Genomic DNA, 21,791 nt, shown 5'->3' with positions numbered 1-21,791 from the left:
AATCTGTACCTGTTTTACTTCATTTCACCAGGGGCAGCCAAACTTTTTTATATAAACATATTTCAAAGGTGGAGATCAAATTTCATGGTTGATAAAATGACAAAAAACGAATGTAACAGATAATTATAGTATAGTATTTATTATTTTATAAATTCTTATTCAGAGAATAATTGAAATATTGATTAAAACACAAAGAATTTTTGGGCAAAAAGCTTGTAATATTTAGATCCACGGTGTATAACTTAATACTGTATATAATATAAAACTATTACTACAGAAAGTGATTCTGTCAGTGTCACTGCAACAAGAACAAAATCACCACTGACCTACAGCACAGACTGCATAACATCGCTGTAGGAGTTTTAAAACAGGACAGATTTGCTGTGCATTTGTATGATATTCCTTTGGATCAGTAATCGCTGTCAGTATCCCAATTTTACACCAAACAGCTTCTTCTGTCTCCAAAGTGTAGCAGCTAAGAGACTTGATGGAAAAGACTTGGGTTGAACACAATCAGCCCGTCCCACACTATTTCTCTCACATCTCTCCCTCTCTCATCCTCTCAGCATGAGCCGTCACTCTTCTCCTGCCTTAAAAATGTGCCAGAGTGCCATAGAAGTCCTTCTTTTTTTTCTTCTTACTCCTTGATTGCCACAGAGCAGCTTGTAGGAAGCTTGCTCACTCACTCCATGAACCCCACATTTTCAACAGCCAGGAGGTATCTAAATAGATGCGGCGTCTTATGTTATGCTAAACACCCCAATAGACACTGCACGTGTGGTGTGCCTGTGCCCCTAGCTTGTCTTCTACAGATAAGCTCCTCTCCCCCTCCATGGCTTAGCAAGTTTTCCCCCTAAACACCATGCTTGTCAAGGGCAAACAACCCAATGGAAGGCTCCATGCATAATATCCCGTGTTCTTTCGATACGTTCTGTGGAAAGAGTTGCGCACAGCGAGGCTGAATGGCACAGAATAAATCCATGCTGAACTGCATAGAGCCAAATAGAAGAACAGTTGACAGTGTGGGCCTTTGAACGCTGTCTGGAGAGATCAAGGACTTATTTGTAGAGCAAGACACTATGAAACCCCCCTAGAGAGACGGATGGAGAGATTGTGGCAACATCTACACCCACAGACTTACACACACACATACAGACAAACAAGTAAACAGAAACAGTTATGAGCTTAGTGCCTAATTCCCACGCAGCTGTGCCAAAGGTTTCGGGTAGAGCCACAATCAACACACATGGGAGCTGCAGTACTAATGCAATCCAAAACCATTTAATCAACCGTTTACTGAATACTGCTAGTTTAATTTAATTAGCACTCCTTCAGTGAGAAGTGATTTATTTAGTAGGGCCCAACTGATATGAAAATGACTGACAACTGATACTGTTATATATAACTAAACAAACAAAACTGAAGAAATGACTGTCACATGTAATTAACAGAAATGCAATTTCTTATGTGGAAAATTTGGGACAGCCCCACATTAATTACTACTTAAAATGCCTACAGTTAGAATCAGGTGCACCACATCAGCTGCAAATGTTTAGAACAATATTAGCAAGGATTTTCAAGAAGTTTGTCCTTTTTAAACCTTAGATATTTCATTTGGTTGGCTCTTGATTATTAAAGTAAGAGGTATCACCATGGCATTAACCAAAGAGGTTGCAGAAATCTGCCATTCCACTGTCTGGAAAAGTGGAGAACATTTAAAACTACCAACATCCTCAGGTCAAGCTGTCCTACCAAGTTCAGCCCAAGAACAGAGTGCAAGAAGTGTAAAGGAGACTCTAACAATCCTAAAATATAAAAAAAACATCAGGGCAAGACTAAAGTGCCAGAGAACACCTAGACAAATACTAGGTCTTCTGTGCTGAGAACAGATACATGCAAAGTTTGGACGCAATAAAAGAAGACATTTGGAGAAAACCAAACAGCATTTGAGCACAAGAGCCTCATACCAGGTGTGAAACATGGAGGTGGAAATGTCAAGTTTGAGGGTGCTTTGCTGTAGCAGGGCCCTGCAAGCTCTCAATCATAGAAACCTCTATGAATTCTTCATTGTATCAGAGGGTGCTTGAGGAAAATGTGTGACCATCTGTCAAAAAACTGAACCTGAGGTGGCAAAGTCAATGGCCCAAAACATCAATCAACCAATGAATGGCTCAAAATGGAGAAATGGACAGCTCTGGGATGGTCAAGTCAAAGCTCACATCTTAGTCAAAAAACATTACACAGTGGTAATAATTCTGCAGGGAGGAGTGGGGAAAACTTTCTCCCCGTCAATGTCAGAGATAGGAAATGTCTAATTAAGGTTATTTGAGCCAAGGAGGAAATACCACCTGTCAGGGCATAGAGCGTTCTAACTTTTTCCTCAGTAGGAATTGGATTTTTTTGTTGTTGTTGTTGAATAAATGATAGTCAAATTTTCATTGTTTTAGCAAAAGTGGTGCAATTAAATAAATTCTATATGTGAGAATAAATTCTATACCAAGCGCAATGCAAAGCTCTGAATACAGTGATTTTACACCACTGGACTGTAGAGCAGTTTTCTGGAGTGCCAAATCATGCTTCTCCATCTGGCAATCTGATGGATGGTCTGGGTTTGACAGTACTTGTCTAACTGCATTGTTTCAAGTGTAAAGCTTGGTGGAGAGGGGGTTATGGTGTGCGATAGTTTTTCAGGAATTGGGCTCATTCCAGTGAAAGGAACTCTTAATGCTTCAGCAGACCAAGAGATTTTGGACAATTTCATGCCCCCAACTTTGTGGGAACAGTTTGGGGATTGTCCCTTCCTGTTCCAACATTACTGCGCACCAGTGCACAAAGCAAGGTCCATAAAGACATGGATGAGTGAGTTTGAAGAAGAACTTGACTGGCCTGCACAGAGTCCTGACCTCAACCTGATAGAACACCTTTGGGATGAAAATTCCCATAAACACACTCCTAAACCTTGTGGAAAGCCATCCCAGAAGAGTTGAAGCTGTTATAGCTGCAAAGGGTGGGCCCACATCATATTAAACTCAGGTGGAACACAGGTGGAAAGTGAGTGAAAATCTTATGCAACCTTGTGCATAGCCGCCTTATAGAATAGTAGCCCACTCCCCTGCTGTGAAGCGATTATTACCTATTGTCTTGGTAATGATAAGGAATATATGAAAGCACCAACCTCAATGCTCACAGAAAGCTCCTACAGTTCCCAAAGCAGTAATAGTTTGTAATAGTTTATTTATTTGACGAGGCAATTTAGGGAAGCTGTGCCCTCTCGAAACATGCGAGTAGAGAGAGTTTTGGTCTGTTTTTTCACCGTGAAAGCACTACTTTCACTCACTCCCCGTGTCCGCCACGGCGATGCAGCATGGCCGCTTTGTTTACACCCGGGATCAGCTGATCGCGCTGCAGCTGGTCGGCATGGCGACCAGGACAAAGAACATCCCCGAAGAGCTTTGGAGACGGACGCACAGGGGTTGCAGACGGGGAATTAACCAGCGCACGGGGAAAGCGAGGGAGAGACGGCCGGAGGCTTATGGAGAAGAAGGGATATAAGCCGCCTCTCCCCTCCGTCATCATGGGCAACGTGAGGTCGCTGGCGAATAAGATGGACGAGCTGACAGCACTAGCCAGGAGTCAGAGGGAGTACCGGGAGTGTAGTCTAATGTGCTTTTCGGAGACATGGCTACACCAGGACATCCCGGATGACCATGTTTCCATCGATGGCTTCCAGACTGTTCGGGCCGACCGGGGCTGCACCGAGAGCGGTAAGCGCAAAGGAGGTGGGGTCGCTGTGCTAGTTAATAACCGCTGGTGTAACCCTGGTCACATTACCATCAAGGAACGTACCTTTTACCCGGACATTGAGCTGTTGGCTTTCGGACTCATGTCCATATTATTTACCACGCGAGTATTCGCATGCCATCATCGTGACTGTCTACATTCCCCCCTCTGCCAACCCGACGTCGGCAAGTGACGTCATTTATTCAACAACAGCACGTCTCCAGACGCAACACCCGAGTGCCTTTATCGCCATATCAGGTGACTTTAACCATGTCGCTATGGCCAAGGCACTACCACACTTCACGCAGTATGTGGACTGTCCCACCAGAGAGGAAAGAACACTGGACCTGCTGTATGCTAATGTTAAGGACGCATACAACAGCTCCCCCCTTCCCCCGCTGGGTAGGTCAGACCACAACTTGGTTCACCTCAGCTCCTGTTATGTGCCGCTGGTGAAGAGTCAGCCTGTGACCAAGCGGATAGTGAGTAGATGGTCTGTGGAGACTTACAAGGCACTACAGGATTGCTTAGAGGCTACTGATTGGTCTGCACTCTGTGAGCCGCACGGAGAGGACGTCGACGGGCTCACAGAGTGCATCACGGACTACATTAACTTCTGTGTGGACTCCACTGTGCCAACCAGGACTGTTAAATGTTACCCAAACAACAAGCCGTGGGTAACAAAGGACATTAAGGCTCTCCTTAACAAGAAGAAGAGGGCATTCAGAGCTGGAGATAGGGAGGAGGTGAGAACGATCCAGAGGGAACTGAGGACAGCTATCAAGGAGGCGAAGAACAAGTACAGGAGGAAGCTGGAGTGGAAACTCCAGCAGAACAACATGAGGGAGGTCTGGAATGGGATGAGGACCATCACCAGCTTCAGGCCCAACAACAACAGAGGAGTAGAGGTCAGTGTGGACAGGGCCAACAAGCTAAATCTGTTCTTTAACAGATTTGACACGGCACGCTCTGTCCCCCCCCAGCCTGACTCCTCTGCTGCCAGTCCTCAGCAGACCATACCACTCATCCCCCCTCCCCCTCCTGATAGCCTGCCCCCCTCGTGTGATAGCCTCTCACACCTCCATCCCTCCCCCACCCACCTCCTCGACAGTGTGTCTCACTGCTGACCAGGTGAGAAGACAACTGAAGAGACTCCACACAAACAAGGCAGCAGGCCCTGATGGGGTTCCACCCAGGGTGCTTAAAGCCTGTGCTACCCAACTTTGTGGAGTACTTCAACGTGTCTTCAACTTGAGCCTGAGTCTCCGGAGGGTCCCCATGATGTGGAAGACATCTTGCATTGTTCCTGTCCCAAAGACGCCACGACCCAGTGATGCCAAGGACTACAGGCCAGACGTCTCATGTCATGAAGACCAAGGAGAGGCTCGTCTTGGATCAGCTCCGACCCATAGTCCAGCCTTTTCTAGATCCCCTCCAGTTTGCCTATCAGCCCCGCCTGGGAGTTGAAGACGCCATCATCTACCTGCTCAACAGAGTTTATGCTCACCTGGATAAGCCAGCCAGCTCTGTGAGGGTCATGTTTTTGACTTCTCCAGCGCATTTAACACCGTCTGGCCCGCTCTTCTGGGTGATAAGCTCACAGTGATGCAGGTAGATGCCCCCCTTGTGTCCTGGATTGTTGACTATCTGACCGGCAGACCACAGTATGTACGCCTGCAGCACTGTGTGTCGGACAGAGTAGTCAGCAACACTGGAGTCCCACAAGGTACTGTCCTCTCTCCCTTCCTCTTCACCCTATACACCACGGACTTCAGCTACTGCACAGAGACTTGCCACTTTCAGAAGTTTTCTGATGACTCTGCAATAGTTGGATGTATCAGCAAGGGTGAAGAGGATGAGTACAGGGCAATGGTGAAGGACTTTGTCGCATGGTGCGAGCGGAACCACCTGCAGCTCAATGTGATAAAGACAAAGGAACTGGTGGTGGACCTGAGGAGGGACAAGGCATCGGTGACCCCTGTGTCCATCAGCGGGGTCAGTGTGGACACTGTGGAGGATTACAAATATCTGGGTGTGTATATTGACAATAAACTGGACTGGGCTAAGAACACTGACGCCCTCTACAGGAAGGGCCAAAGTCGTCTCTATTTTCTGAGGCGCCTGAGGTCCTTCAACATCTGCCGGACTATGCTCAGGATCTTCTATGAATCTGTGGTGGCGAGTGCTATCCTCTATGCTGTTGCATGCTGGGGAAGCAGGCTGAGGGTGGCAGATGCCAAGAGACTCAACAAATTGATCCGCAAGGCCGGTGATGTTGTGGGTGTGGAGCTGGACTCGCTGACGGCAGTGTCGGAGAGGAGGATGCTGTCTAAACTGCGGGCCATTATGAACAATGGCTCCCACCCACTCTACGATATGGTGATGAAACACAAGAGCTCATTCAGCTCAAGACTCATCGTACCAAAATGCACCACAGAGTGCCACAGGAAGTCATTCTTACCTGTGGCCATCAAACTCCATAACTCCTCCCTCAGTGTGTGATTCAAAAAACTGTTCATATGTGCAATAACAACAATTGTGTGTGTAGAGGACTTAAATCTGGTGTACATACTGTAAATTCTATATACTGTCGTAAATTATTAGTAAAGTGTTTATTTTTTACATAAATGGCTGCAACTGTAACAACTGAAATTTCCCCCTGGGATCAATAAAGGAATCTGAATCTGAATCTGAATTGACAGCTATTTTGATGTATTAACATCGAAAGACAAACTGCAACCCATTTCTTGGTGTTTGCTTGGTGAAATTACTTGTGCATTTCCATTGTTCATTGTTTAAATAAAACACACTCACAGTATTTCCCTGTTTCAGTTTAACTGTTTTTAGTTTTTCAGATTCCCCTGTAGTTGGAACACACCCTCCAGTCCCCCTTTTTAAAAAGAGGCACCACCACCCCAGTCTGCCAATCCAGTGGCACCGCCCCCGATGTCCACACAGTGTTGAAAAGGCGTGTCAGCCAAGACAGCCCCACAACATCCAGAGCCTTGAGGAACTCGGGACAGATCACATCCACCCCTGGAGCCCTGCCACCAAGGAGCTTTTTAACTACCTTAGTAATGGACAAGCCTATTCCCGTGTCCCCAGACTCTGGAGAACGTGTCGGTGGGATTGAGAAGGTACTCAAAGTATTCCTTCCACCACCCAATGACGTCTTCAGTCGAAGTCAGCAGCACACCATCTCCACTATATACAGTGCTAGTGGCACACTGCTTTCCCCTTCTGAGTCACCTGACGGTTTGCCAGAATCTTTTCGGAGCCGACTTAAAGTCACTTTCCAAGGCCTCACCAAACTCTTTCCACACCCGGGTTTTTGCCTTGGCAAAGACTGAAGCCGCAGATCGCTTGGCCTGTCGATACCTGCCAGCTGCCTCTGGTGTCCCACAGGCCAACCATGACTGAAGTCCATAATCCATAAAGGAGTAAGACTCCAGCTTGACGGGTGGGGTGTCCACCACCGGGTTCGAGGATTACCGCCCCAACAGGCACCAACTACCTTGCGACCACAGCTACAGTCAGCCGCTTCAACAATGCAGGAGCGGAACATGGCCCATTCTGAGTCAATGTCTCTCACCTCCCCCGATATCTGGTCAAAGTTCTGACAGAGGTGTGAGTTGAAGATCAATCTGACAGGTTCTTCTGCCAGACGTTCCCAGCAAACCCTCACTATACGTTTGGGTTTGCCTGGTCTGACCAGCATCTTCCCCCACCACCTGATCCAGCTCACCACCAGGTGGTGATCAGTTGACAGCTCAGCTCCTCTCTTTACCTGAGTGTCCAAAACACATGGCCGCAAATCCGATGAAACGACTACAAAGTCAATCATTGAACTGCGGCCTAGGGTGTCCTGGTGCCATGTGCACTTATGGACATCCTTGTGTTCAAACATGGTGTTCGTTATGGACAAACTGTGGTTTGCACAGAAGTCCAAAAACTGAACACCACTCGGGTTCAGATCAGAGAGGCCATTCCTCCCAATCACACCCCTCCAGGTCTCACTGTCGTTGCCCACATGAGTGTTAAAGTCCCCTAGTAGGACAATAGAGTCTCCAGGACGAGCACTTTCAAGCACCCTTCCCAAGGACTCTAGGAAGGCTGGGTACTCTGAACTGCTGTTCGGTGCATAAGCACAGACAACAGTCAGGACCCGTTCCCCAACCCGAAGGCGTAGGGAAGCTACCCTCTCGTCCACCGGAGAAAACCCCAACATACAGGCTCCGAGTCGAGGGGCTATGAGAAAGCCCACACCTGCCCACCGCCTCTCACCATGGGTAACTCCAGAAAAGAATAAAGTCCAGCCCCTCTCAAGGAGATTAGACCCAGAGCCCAAGCTGTGTGTTGAGGTGAGCCCGACTATATCTAGCCGGTATCTCTCAACCTCGCGCACCAACTCAGGCTCCTTCCCCATCAGTGAGGTAACATTCCAAGTTCCAAAAGCCAGTTTCAGCAACTGAGGATCAGAATGCCAAGGCCCACACCTTCGGACACTGCCCGATAAAAAAATATACATAAATACCCAAGAAGAAAAAAAAAAACACTATATATATATATATATATATATATATATATATATATATATATATATATATATATATATATATATATATTTGAGGTAGATAATAAATGAGATGGAGATACACACGGGATCGACTACTGATATAGAAATCTTCCAGATTGTACCAGATATTGTCAGAAGATGTACAAGATGTCAATCTATATGTGTAAGTACAGATTTGCTAGATTGAAAGTGCAGAGGATCAGAGTGAGTCTGATGAGATGTGGATGGGGTGTAGACTGCCCATGCAGATGATGACTCAGAGGTGCAGTGACTTCACATTAGCCCTGTCCTCGCATTTGACTGCTTTTATGGTCTTATGGAGAGCATAGCTGTCTTTTTTATACTCATCCATGTTTCCTGATGTAAAAACAGTGGTAAGCACGTTCAGAGCATCATGGACCTCACAGTTGAGCCATGGCTTCTGACTGGGGTAAACATGAACTGTTTTTGTGGGCACAACATCCCCTATACATTTTTCGATGAACCCGGTAACTGCATAATCGACAATGTTATTGTTTTAAGTACAGTAACGAATTACACTTACTTAGCTACTGTCCACCACTGCTGACAACACCAAGCATTGCTGATCATAAAACATACACTGCCCCCTCCTGCTCTTCCCGGAGAGGTCCTTTGTTCTGTCCGCGCAATGCACAGAGAAGCCTACGGGCTCAATGGCCTCGTTGGGAATCTCTGCTGATAGCCAGGTCTCTGTGAGGCAGATTATACAGCAGTCCTGTGTTTCCCAAGAGATTCATGCCCGAGTTCACTGATTTTGTTGTCCAGGGACTGCACGTTTGCTTGTAGTATGCTGGGGAGTGGGGGGCGATTAGCACGCCATCTCAGCCTGACCAGAACACCGGCTCTCCTGCCTCTCTCTGGTATCTGCGCTGTTTCCTCGGCCGATCAGCCCAGATGAATGGGGCCTCTTTGAGGTTGCCAAACAATGGATCTGTGTTCAGGAACTCGAAGTCGGTTTTCAGTGAGTGATCGTCGATCTGATTTCCAAAAGTGTTTTTCTGTTATAAATGATTGTGTGAACAAGAAAAAGCTGGACTGACAAACATATAACAGATATTACAGGAGTGCTGAGCTACATTTGTTGTAACTGCACATAAATAACAGTTTGAAATATACACACACACGCACACACACACACACACACACATAAAACGCACACAGAAAAGTGTTTCTGGATCTTTACACAATAGACTAATGTTACTGGCCAACTGCTATACTGTTATTTCGGTTTTCTCTAATGTGTAGCCCTGCACTGCTCCTTTATAATTTCATAACACTCTAGCCAGTGTTAGTTAACACAATACTGTAAAACAATAGACCCCTGAGGTAATTATTATTCAGTGTCATGCCCAAATAAGATACTAAGCTGATTTTCTCTGTGGGAAAATGAAGGGTGTTTTCTAAAATCCTTATTATCGCACCCTCTGGTAAACAAAAGCGTTCCAAAGCCGATCTGTTTGTCCTATGTACATTTTTTATTCAGAGAGCCAATTTCAGAGTCCTGTAAAATACTCATTAAGGAGTCCAAGGCCAAATCCCATTTCTTACTTTTACACCTACCCCTTGTTTACCAGTGGCATCGTGCCCCTTGGAACTGAGTCACAAGAGGTAGTGATGGAAATCTACCCCACTGGGACAACCTTCACATAAAAATGGACATCATTAACTAACAGGCTACTAGTGGTATTCTGTAGGCGACCCTGCCAGTCTGCAGTGATAGCACAGGAGCAGTGAAGTTCAGCAACCTCTACTACTGAAATGAAGAAGCGAAATTGTAGCATAAACATGCTTAAGCCAGAGAACTTGTGTTCAACAATTAACTGGCAGAAAGCAAATGAGCAGCCCAATGGCTACAGTGGCAAGGAAAAACTCCCTAAGAGCAAGAAACCTTGAAAGGAACCAAGACTCAAAAGGGGAATCCATCCTCTTATCAATACCAGATAGCAAACAATAACACATCAGCAATATGAATATAGAATAGGACATTGACTATTATACTGGGTATTATACTGTATGATATAAACTATTATAATAGAATACAGAGAATACAGAGTCGTTGGACAGAAGCATTTAGATTAAACAATGATAACCATTGTGTACTTTTAGAGGCCTATCAGACTAACAGTGAGAAATAGATCTATGAGAATCAGTCACCGGTGAAAACCAGAGATCAGTGTTAGGAGCATCACAGTGAACAGCGGAAAAGAGAGTCCATAAACAGTGAGGAATTTGAAACACTGCCCATCATTAAATAGTTCTAGTTTTCAGTCTGTGCAGACACCAGTATCAGTGTTCCTTATCACCAGAATTTCTTATTTGGGCAAACAAAAGTACAAAATGAAGACGCATCTTCAGAGGTCTGTGTTTCACCATTTCCCTGTAGAGATATTTTATTCACCATTTCCTCAAGCCTGAAGCTGACGGGCTGGAAAATCAATGGTCACATATCGAGTGTCACTCAGCATTGTGAGCTTTTGTGTCCGCAATGACAGAAACGGCATGACATTGTGGACTTTTTGGCCGTTTCCAGAGAAGGAAAGCTTAAAAGGCACCATGCTTGTTTGCCCTTATCAAGATATTAAATGCAGGAGACACCAGTCAGAGTCGATAGTCTGCCCACATCAACAGATCAAAAGCAGCGCTCATGCCAGCGGCGCAAATAAATCAGAACTGCTACACGAAGCACTCGCACACATAGCACCAATTCGCCATATGACCATTTAAATATTTAAACACATCACTAGGCTAACTACTGACTACAGCTTATAATAACAACCCAGTGTGTGCTATGAATACTATAGATTCACGCAGAGACGGCTCTGAAATAACTCTCTTTCTTCATCTTCTTCCAAGTGTCAAGTGTTGTCTCCCCCCACTACTCTCCAATTTCTTCCATCTTCCCAGCGCGCCGACTGTCAAGGGCTATGAACTTCGCAAAAGTCACATCTGTGTTGTTGCTGCTGCCATGCTTTGCAAAACAAAACTCCTATCCAATAAGACCGCCGCATAAATGTGCATTTTGAAGAGCTAGTGGCTTTGGGGGAGGGTGTGAATAAATCTCTGCATATTTCCATGCACACAAAGAAGGCAGGCGCCCCAAATGCAACAATCACTTGCCTGATAAGCGAGCTGGTGCCATTAAAAAAATATAAACTGTATGACGTATGTAGCTGAGTTTGCCACGATAATTGACGGCACACTTGTTTTTCGTCTTTGAAACAGTCACGTTTAACTTACCCCAGCTGTGCTTGCATTGGTGCAAAGTCGGAGTGGTTCATTTTCTTTGAGAAAAGCAGACATGAAAGGGAATGCGCAGAAAGAAAAGGCCAAAGCTCCTCTACTGTGCCTATGTATAGAGACTGACTCAATATTTCATTGGAGTTGCAAAGAAAATTTCAATGTGCCCTTCCAAAGTAGTCCGAATGAGCGGCAGAAAAGAATAAGAAAGGGCTCCTCACAAGGATTCCTCCTGAATGTGGCCAGCTGGGAGGGCCTGGCATTACTAAATTACTACACTAGACTTATGTACATTGAGTTCCTGATGTACTAAGCTATTTGCACTACTTTCAGATCTGGCACAAGAGTTTATGGGCCATTTGCATATGCATTTGAAGTAGGGTTGCATACAACAAGGGAGAATTGGGCAAAAAGTAGGAGGAGACATTACATAAGTAGCTGATTACATATTCCATTAGATTTACTAAAGTCTGAGCAATTTGTGGCGGCCGATTTTATTTCGATTTTCCCTGGCATTTTAAACCATTAATTCAGGTTTTACAGTGAGACTTGTAGCAGTGCACAGACATCATACTTTCATGTTTTTGTTTCCTCCTGACTCAGTAATTCTACTTAAACAATGGAAGAAGACACAGCGATTAGACGGTGGCACAAGTCTTGAACATGTGCTGAAAGAATGTTGTTTACTGGCAGGAATAACTGCCACTGGTTAATACCACTGTAGACTGTTGTGGTTGGAAAAACATATTAATACTCCCTGTGCAATTTGCATGATAAGCTGCAGTAAACTGAACATTAAATTCAGGTGCATTATGGACACGTACTGCAGTCGAATTAAAGGAAATTTTGAGCTGCATCTGCACTCGTACATACATCTGGCTCTAAGTTGCCAGTTTGTTATGTACCATGGATCTAAATTCACAGGCCATTGTATCACGTCCAGCTTGTAGATATACAATTACAGATTGCAGCCTTTCTGTTGCCATACATGCCAACCTCCACCCCATTTTCTAGACCATTCATCACTGTTTCTGATCACAGGACCTCTGCTGTCCAGATATATTATTTGGATGGTAGATCACTCTCAAAGCATTGATACCAGTACAGCTATGACATGTTAGCATGAGTAGTGCTGTTATAAGTGTAACAGGCAGAGCAGCATTGCTGGGGTTTTTACACATCAGTGTCATAACTGGGTTTAGTGTGCTCTGCCACTCAACATCCAGCCAAGAGCACTTTTGTGTTCAGAAACTGACCACTAATGAAAGACTAGATGGTGGGTAAAACAAATTGGATAGTGAGTGTAAAGACAGCAGACAGCAGGTTTAGTTGGAGATAGATGTTTTTATGTACTCACCAAACACTTTGAGGAGAATCTCGCTCTCTTTGCTTCCAGCCTTGTTGCTGGCTCTGCAGGTATAAGGGCCTCCATCACCCTGTTTGATGTTCTTAATGGTCAGCGTGCTCTTGCCTCCTTCAAGTGTGCTCAACACATACTGCTCCGATCTCTCGATCTCCCGTCCTTTCCTGTAGATCAGAGAGAGAGAGAGAGAGAGAGAGAGAGAGAGAGAGAGAGAGAGAGAGAGAATATCAAGCTGAAGTCCACCTAAAGCTGCTTACTACAAACACAGGCCTGGCCTCAGACTGTAATTGTGTGCTGTTTTATTTTGTTTTTTTACAAATTATCTAGGTGGTCAATGGCATGTCCACCATGCATCGATCCACCCACCCATTCATCCATCTATTCCCCATTCATAAAATGGGGAATCCACTAGTTTGTCCATTCATCCACTGTACAGTACATTATCAATCCACTCATTCATCATCAATCCACCCACGCATGCACCCATCCACTTATTCATCCATCCACCCACCAATACACCAGTTTGTCGGTCTATCCATCTATTCAACTATCCATAAATTCCATTCATCTATCCATTCATCTCTCCCCTCAATTTATCCAACTCCATTCACCCATCTATCTACCCAACGATCCACTAGTTTGTCCATCTAGCTATTCATTCAGCCACCCACTCATTCATCTACCATACATCCCTCCACAATTTAACCATCCATCCATTCTGTTATCCACTGATCCATCCATCCATCTCTCCACTCCATCTATTCAACTCTTCCTTCATCCATTCACCCACCCATCTATCAACTAGTCTGTCCATCTGGCCATCCATTGAGCCACCCATTAATCCACCATCCACAATTTAACCATCCATCCATCCATTCATCCACCCTCCAGTACAGCACTCCATCTGTCCATCCTTTTATGTCATTATCCACTGGTCCATCCATCCATCCTTCAATCAGTTTGTCCATCTGGCCATCCATCTAGCCACTCATTCATCCATCCATCCACCCACTCACACACAGACCAGTACACCAGTCTGTCCATGGTGGATGGTTGATGGAAGAGTTGGATAGATGGAGGGGAGAGATGGATGGAATTAGTTGAATCCCCCCATCCATTCAACTATTCACTAATTCCAACCATCTCTCCCCTCCATCTATCCAACTCTTCCTTCAACCATCAACCTATCCATCTATCCACTAGTTTGTCCATCTGACCATGAAGTCCGCCACTCACTCTTTCATCCATCTACTATCCACCAATTTCATCCATCCATACATCCATCTAACACTTTTCCATTTACACATTTGCAGACTGAAAGGCCACATTATCATCACTGCCTGTGCTGTACGTGTCTCCCTGGGGGAACACTGGGGAGGGGATAATTGGTTGCTTGTAAATGATGGCACAAAGTGCCAAGTGGAGGCTGCTAAATGCACACTGGAGAAAGGAAATAAGGCCAGAGTTCAAACCAATGGCAGAAACAGGAAATTGAGCTGATGGCTGTTGGGAAGTGGTTATAGCCTAGCAGCGAGGAGAAAACAAGAACAAAGCAGCCAAGGCAAAACCTGAGGTCTTTTTTGAAACCACCAGAAAGTGCAGATGAGATGTCTTTGCTTTGAGCAGCATCAGGCAGGTGGTGTTCTACACTGTTTACAATACCAGACTGCTATTATAAATAACAATGATAAGCCCTGAGCAATATCTAATAACTGGGTTAATGGAAGTTTATTCTATTCTCTCATACATTTATTATTTCATTTTAAAAGGCTGATGCTGTTTCTGATATCTGACAACCCTTGAATAGCCTCCACCTACATACAAATTAATCATGTCAACAGTAATGATTACTGCAGTTCAACTGTATCATGCTGATTCTCATTTTTCATTTTTTGGTCATTTATATTGTATTTTTCATTTTTTACCTTATAGTTTTGTTTTAAAGAGCTGATCAAACAACAGCCCCAGCTTTTATTTCTGAATATTTACCAGATTCTAGGAACATTAACCATGTATCTTTTTCAGTTCTTAATAATAGTATCATGTCTTTGCTTATTCATTTCGTTCCACCATTATTTGTCAGATCTACTTAACATGCAGTCTTTCATTACTACTTACTGTTCATATCTTTTAATAAAAAGGAGCTCTAGCAAATGTTATGAAGACCTTAATAATCTTTTGATATTCCAGACATGAATGAGATTGGTTCAATCAAAACTATACAGTTTTTTTAATAACAGTAGTAATTCTCATGACCTTTCCAAAGCATACTCAAATAACAACAGAATGAAAGATTGGGTTTGTATCACTGCCTTGCAATTCTTTGAGTGACTTAGATATCTGTCCAAGTAGCAAGTCCCAGTTTGTCAATGCAGATCATTTCCTTCCATTATCAAACGACTGTCTGCATCTTGAAAAAGACTGCTGATTGGTGAATTACCTGCTATACTGGGTTATATCTTTTATCATTCACAATCTTTACTGGAGATAAATAGAGCAGCCTTTAGGCCTTCAGAAAAGGCCTTTTCTTCTGGGAACTAAGAAATAGATCTGTATCATGTCTGTAACTCTCCAAATTATGTAGTAATAACTTCTTTGTTTCGTTTAGAAACAAAAAGTTTAACTAGAAATGTTGAAGAGTAAAAACGGTCCAAACAGAATTGTTTTCTCTGTAGTGTATAGATAGCTACAGCCAAGTGAGCTCTCCCTGACACACGTCCTTCAACCTGAATTACAAGCTTGTGAAAATTTGTCAAGCATAAGGACTGCGTTCACAGCCAGTATTGTGTTTTAGGTGTATGAGGCACTAATGGCTACTGTCATAACAAACAAAATAATAACAAAATAAACAAAATAACAATAACAAAAATTCATATGAGTTCTTGTGTACCTACATCAAAAATTAATGTTTTTATTTGTTTTTGTAACCTAAAAAGATTTTGAGGTAGTGCTGACTGTTACAAATACAAAAAATGTATTTGCACTTCTGATGTAAGTAGCTGTTGGTATTTAATTTCTTTTTCTTTTGCACAATAGTGATTAGTGCTAATTATTTTGCTATTTGCTTAAAGGAAATGTTTCATTTCTGTTTACATATCCAAAAAAGGATAAAAGTCACTTCTCATATCCTCATTGTGATATCCTAAAGCTTTACTGATTATTGCATTTGCAGGTCCATATCGCACAGCCCTACTATCTACAATAATAGCTGATGTGCTGTGAAATATGAGGCAATTGTGGAAAGTTTAATGGACTTCAAAAGCAGAAAGGCTTTAATATACACTCACCCCAGCCACTTTATTAGGTACACCAGTTCAGTCGCTTGTTAACACAATTAGCTAATCAGCCAATCATGTGGCTGCAACTCAATGCATTTAGGCATGTAGAGGTGGTCAAGACAACTTGCTGAAGTGCAGACCGAGCATCAGAACGGGGGAAGAAAGGGGATTTAAGTTACTTTGAAGGTGGCGTGGTTGTTGGTGCCAGACGGGCTGGTCTGAGTATTTCAGAAACTGCTGATCTACTGGGATTTTCACGCACAACCATCTCTAGGGTTCACAGAGAACGGTCAGAAAAAGAGGAAATATCCAGTGAGCGGTCAGTTGTGTGGATGAAAATGCCTTGTTGATGTGAGAGGTCAGAGGAGAATGGGCAGAGTGGTTCCAGATGATAGAAAGGCAACAGTAACTCAAATAACCAACCAAAATCTCTGAGGAATGTTCAACACCTTGTTGAAAGTGTGCCATGAAGAATTAAGGTAGTTCTGAAGGCAAAAGGGGGTCCAACCTTTTACTAGCAAGGACCTAAATACCTATAGTACCTAATAAAGTGGCTGGTGAGTGTAGGTCTGAAAAGTTTAAAGGAATAGTTCAGTCAGAAATGAAAACACTACTACCATTAAATAAAAGTGACTAGCCACCAATTAGCATTATGCAAATAATATCATGCTAGTTGATAGTCACTAGGCTCTGTTCACTGTTAGCCATGTTAACATATTTGGTTAAGCTACATTAGCCCTGCAAACTTATCCAGAGATGTCCACTGAACAACAAACATTCACAGAAAAATGTCTACATTGCATGTAGCCTCTTAAACTCCTTGGAACCACCGGTGGTTCCAAAATGCACCATCATATTCTTCATAACTTTCATATTTCATAAGCTACATTCAAAAGGTGGGTGTCACATTAGAGCTGACCTCTCTTCTGTTCAGTCAAATAGATGGGTGATGTAATTTTAAACCCTTATAATAGAAAGAAGCTGAACTTTTTTGTCTACTTAAAGTCAACTCATTTTCCACAAATCTGGACTACAAACTATAAACAGATGGTGTCTCTTCAGCGATCTACTCTGTAAAAATACTTTTGTACAATAATACAGGCTCCCGAGTGGCGCAGCCATCTAAGCGTTGGCCCTGTCATCAGGAGATTGCGAGTTCGATCCCTGGTGATGCTACAGAGCATCCATAGCCGTGAGTCCAAGAGCACAATTGGCCTCGCTCTCTCTGGGTGGGTAGAATGGCCCCCCTTCTCCCCCCATCTCTCAACGTGATGCTATTCAGTGCAGGTGGCTGTTAGCTGACGTAACAGATCTGGAGGTTGGCACTTTCCTCCAAGCGCGTCCGGCTGTCCAATGACGTTGCATGAGCGGCAGTTCAAAAAGAAGTGGTGGCTGGTTTCACAGGTCTCGGAGGAAGCCTGTTTTAGACTTCACCCTCCTAGTATTGGTAGTATTGTGTAACTGGGGGAGTGCTAAGTAGCGGGTGGAATTGGAGACGACTAAATTGAGGAGAAAATCGGGTCTAAAATGTTAAAAAAGCGTCTCAGATGTTTGGCTTACAGCAGTAAATTGTAAACATATAGATATGTGTATGATCACAAAACACATTTTCTGTTAATTTGGGGGGGGGTGTTTAATAAAATAAATAAATAAAATAAAAATGTACATTTTATTTCATGCAGTTACTGAACAATTTACCTTATGATTTGGTCTTGTAAATTCAGATGAACAAACCAAAATATACCCTGGAGAAAAAGAGGTTAAAGGCTTGATGAAAGCATTACCGGAGCCACGTGACCTCTGGGTCAGGAGAGCCAGAGGTGATGCAGGTAAATGTCACAGATTCCTGGTAGTCAGCCGTCGCATTGAAGGACTCCTTGGGAACTGACAGTACAGGGGGAACTGCGGAAGACAGGACACAAACATACAGAGAGTTATTCAGCTAGCCATGAGCTAAAAATAACTAAACCCTATGTGCTCAACTGAGCCTACAGCCTAGTACATCAGCACTTTCTGTGTAACTGACAGCCACTCTCAGTACTTGAGCACACTGGTGGTGATTAATAAGACCGTGGGTTAGATGTACAGACATGCAAAGGCACAAAATGTTTTTTTGATTGTTTTGAGCAATGGATCACCTGCCTGCTATCCAGACACTGTGAAAAGTCAAATGGCTAGTATGTAAAGTATGTATCTCTCTCTCTCTCTCTCTCTCTCTCTCTCTCTCTCTCTCTCTCTCTCTCTCTCTCTCTCATACCCAAATTAGCATTGTCCTTATTGCAGATTGAAGTGGAGCAGCTATGTTTCAAAAGATACAAATGTGAAACCACAGAGGGCTGGGCAGTGTGCTAAGCTAAAGCCTCTCTAACATGATTAGCATTGATCTCTCTGCCAATCGATCAGCTTTGCCTGCTGTCCCTCAGGTCCTTTATTCAGCACACTGTAATGTCCACGGCTCTGGCTTTATAGCAACAGCTTTGTTAATGTGAGACCTCGCCAAGTGCGGAGACATCAAACGGCCTAATCAGCAGCGCATGAACCAACACACATATAACAACCACAACAAAACGAACTTCTGCACACATTTCTTTTTCAAAATACTTGTATAAACAGATTCTCCATGAGAGAGGGAGGAAAACTGAGGCTGGCCAATATGAACATTTGCTGTTTTAAAGTCAGACTGAAATCAAGATGAACGTCGTTTAGCTTGTTAGTTTATCATCATTTAAAAGACAAAACTCTAGTTTTCCATAATCTTTCTGAAGTACTGAATGACGTACTCTAAAATGTATTCTAAATTATGACAGTTACAAGCAGGAGAGGAAAAATAATATTTCAACCTACCCTACCAGCCATCGAGTTCCTTTACCACAGTGACTCTCTCTGATTTCTCAGGTCTCACTCAAATTTACACCGTGGTACAGAAAGAAAATGTGTTATGATTTCTGATTCATGTTGACTTCAAAGAGATAAAAATTCAGAAAACTGATATCCCAATTTGATATGATCCAAACTGATGCCACTTCTTACTTGATTACTTAGTTACTGACTTGATTTGATTGTGTATAAATATAATAGTGCTGTCACAATATCCATGTTTAAATCCTTTTTTTTTTTTTTTAACGGGATTTTGTGACAATACACTCCAAATATTTCTAAAATGAATAACCATCAACATTAAAAAACTCTATAGCTCTTGGAATTGGAAAAACCCGGTTTGGTTAGCCAACCTTGGATGGTTGTTTGAAAAGGTGAGCTTTCTCAGTCAAGCACAATAATAATGGGCAAAGAGTGGTAGACTGAACAGAGACAGAGTGCTGACATCGCTTAATGCGAGGATTAAACACGCGACACATCATCCAAATGTGTCACTTACTAGAACGGGAGAAAACACAAAGCTAAAGTCAGCCAGCTTCTTATTTTAATCTTCTATTTCCATTAAGGTGGAACAGAAAATTTTAATAAGACGCTGGCAAACACGAAGCCCACCTCTGCCTCGTAGAGAAACACAAACCTCAGCAGCTATTTCTCCCCACAGGATTCAAGCAGCCGTTAAGTGCTGATTCCGAGCTGTAGAGTCCACTTCTATTCGGTTGTGGATTCTGTCGTTTGCTGGAGGAGTGATTGAGCTGCATTAGGAAAGCATCCCTCACACTCATTTCAGCCAGAAGGCAGAAACCACATTTTATATAGAGATACAAGCTCAGACTGTAAATGACCTGTAATGCTTGGTTCATTTAATATTGAGATGTAGCCCTACAGTTGACATTTGCTTAATGTATAGAGATACACTATATCGCCAAAAGTGTTCACTCACCCATCCAAATAACTGAATTCAGGTGTTCCAATCACTTCCATAACCACAGGTGTATAAAACCAAGCACCTAGGTCTGCAGACTGCTTCTACAAACATTTATGAAACATTGAGTCGCTCTCAGGAGCTCAGTGAATTCCAGCGTGGTACCGTGATCGGATGCCACCTGTGTAACCAGTCCAGTCATGAAATTTCCTCACTACTAAATATTCCACAGTCCACAGTCCTGCCCTAAACCCGATAGATCATCTTTGGGATGAATTAGAGTGGGGAGCCAAGCCTTCTATTCCAACATCAGTGTCTGATCTCACAAATGCGCTTCTGGAAGAACGGTCAAAAATTCTAAAAACACACTCCTAAACATTGTGGAAAGCCTTCCCAGATGAGTTGAAGCTGTTATAGCTGCAAAGGGTGGGCGACATCATATTAAACCCTGTGGATTAAGAATGGGATGTCACTCAAGTTCATATGCATGTGAAGGCAGATGAGCGAATACTTTTGCCAATATAGTGCATTACGTTTTTGTTTGTTTATTTATTTATTAATTAATTTTTAATGACTCAAACAAGCACTATTGCCTTTTAGAGAAACCTGAGAAAATGACACAAACGTTTGGGAAAAATAAATAAATACAAAAATTAATGTTGATTTTTGAAAAAGCATTCCTTTTCTAAATCTGTATCAAAAATGTTTCACATCATGATGAAAAAACGACAGTACGTATCTTCATGAAATTGGTGCATCATTACACCCCTAAAATATAAATAGTTTTGCACATTGGGCAGAACTCCTCTGAATTCGTTTGGTTTTGGTTATTACCACATTTCTCTTGCTTTTCATTCCCTTCACAGAAAAAGTTCCTATTTATTAAGAGGTTTCACGAGTAGTAGGTAGCATGGCCAAAACGTTATATCATGGTACAATTAAGATTACTGATGTGTAGTGTATACTGTATATCGCTGTTGCCGGAACAAAACCTCGTATCTCCAAAATGGTAACTTTACAGGAGAAGGAAAAAAACTTACATTAACTTCAATGTAAGCCAATGGAACCAGACTTTTTTTCCAAGTAATATTGGGTCGTGTCTTTTGGTCCATCCATCATGAAATTTACAGACACTGTAAAGGGTAACAGACATTTTCAGATTATGCCAAAAACTGAAAAATGAGATACAAGGTTTTATTCTGACAGCAACTATACACTCTAAAGTGTATACATGGTATAGTGTATGTTTCAAATAAACCCTATTTGAATGCCCTAGTAAACCTATTTTGTAGATTGACAATTTTCTGGGTTGTTTCTTCATTTTTATGAAGAATCCTATTTAACAACTAAAGTAAATCTATTTTTTTTATAGGCAAAAAAGTAAATATAAAAATGAACAATATATTGACAGATTATTGATATTCCGGAAACACTTTATTTGAAGGCTACCTACATAAGAACTTCATAACACATTCATAAGCACTGAATAATGTGTTTATGAAGCACTACTTGAACATTTATTAAGTGCTTATGTTGGTTCTCGCAACTTGACATAAGATGTTTTATGAAATAAATGACATTGTACTGACATAATAAGAATAAACGTTGAACACATTTACAGCACTAAACATATTTAAAACACTACACATAACTATTTATGTCAGCATTCTTAAGATCATTGTACTGATATCAGGTTAAATATGCCTGAAAACCACCCCCTCTTCCCTCCATGGCGTG

At 42.7% G+C, this 21,791-nt stretch overlaps 1 protein-coding gene across 3 annotated transcripts in view; it reads right to left on the bottom strand.

Annotated features, from left to right (window-relative positions):
• Positions 1-21,791, bottom strand: part of zgc:152904 (uncharacterized protein LOC767777 homolog) — a 450,981-nt gene that overhangs the window by 76,617 nt on the left and 352,573 nt on the right. For all 3 annotated transcript variants that reach the window (XM_017701911.2, XM_017701913.2, XM_017701912.2), the window contains exons 6-7: positions 18,040-18,157; positions 12,972-13,141 (exon numbers count right to left, since the gene is read on the bottom strand). In XM_017701911.2, the coding sequence (XP_017557400.1) occupies positions 12,972-13,141; positions 18,040-18,157 (288 nt within the window). The remainder of the gene's footprint in view (positions 1-12,971; positions 13,142-18,039; positions 18,158-21,791) is intronic.

The sequence above is a fragment of the Pygocentrus nattereri genome, chromosome 12, assembly GCF_015220715.1.
Source record: "Pygocentrus nattereri isolate fPygNat1 chromosome 12, fPygNat1.pri, whole genome shotgun sequence".
In the NCBI taxonomy this organism is placed as follows: domain Eukaryota; kingdom Metazoa; phylum Chordata; class Actinopteri; order Characiformes; family Serrasalmidae; genus Pygocentrus; species Pygocentrus nattereri.
The sequence above is the reverse complement of the archived record's forward strand: the minus strand, read 5'-3'. Positions and strand labels throughout refer to the sequence as shown.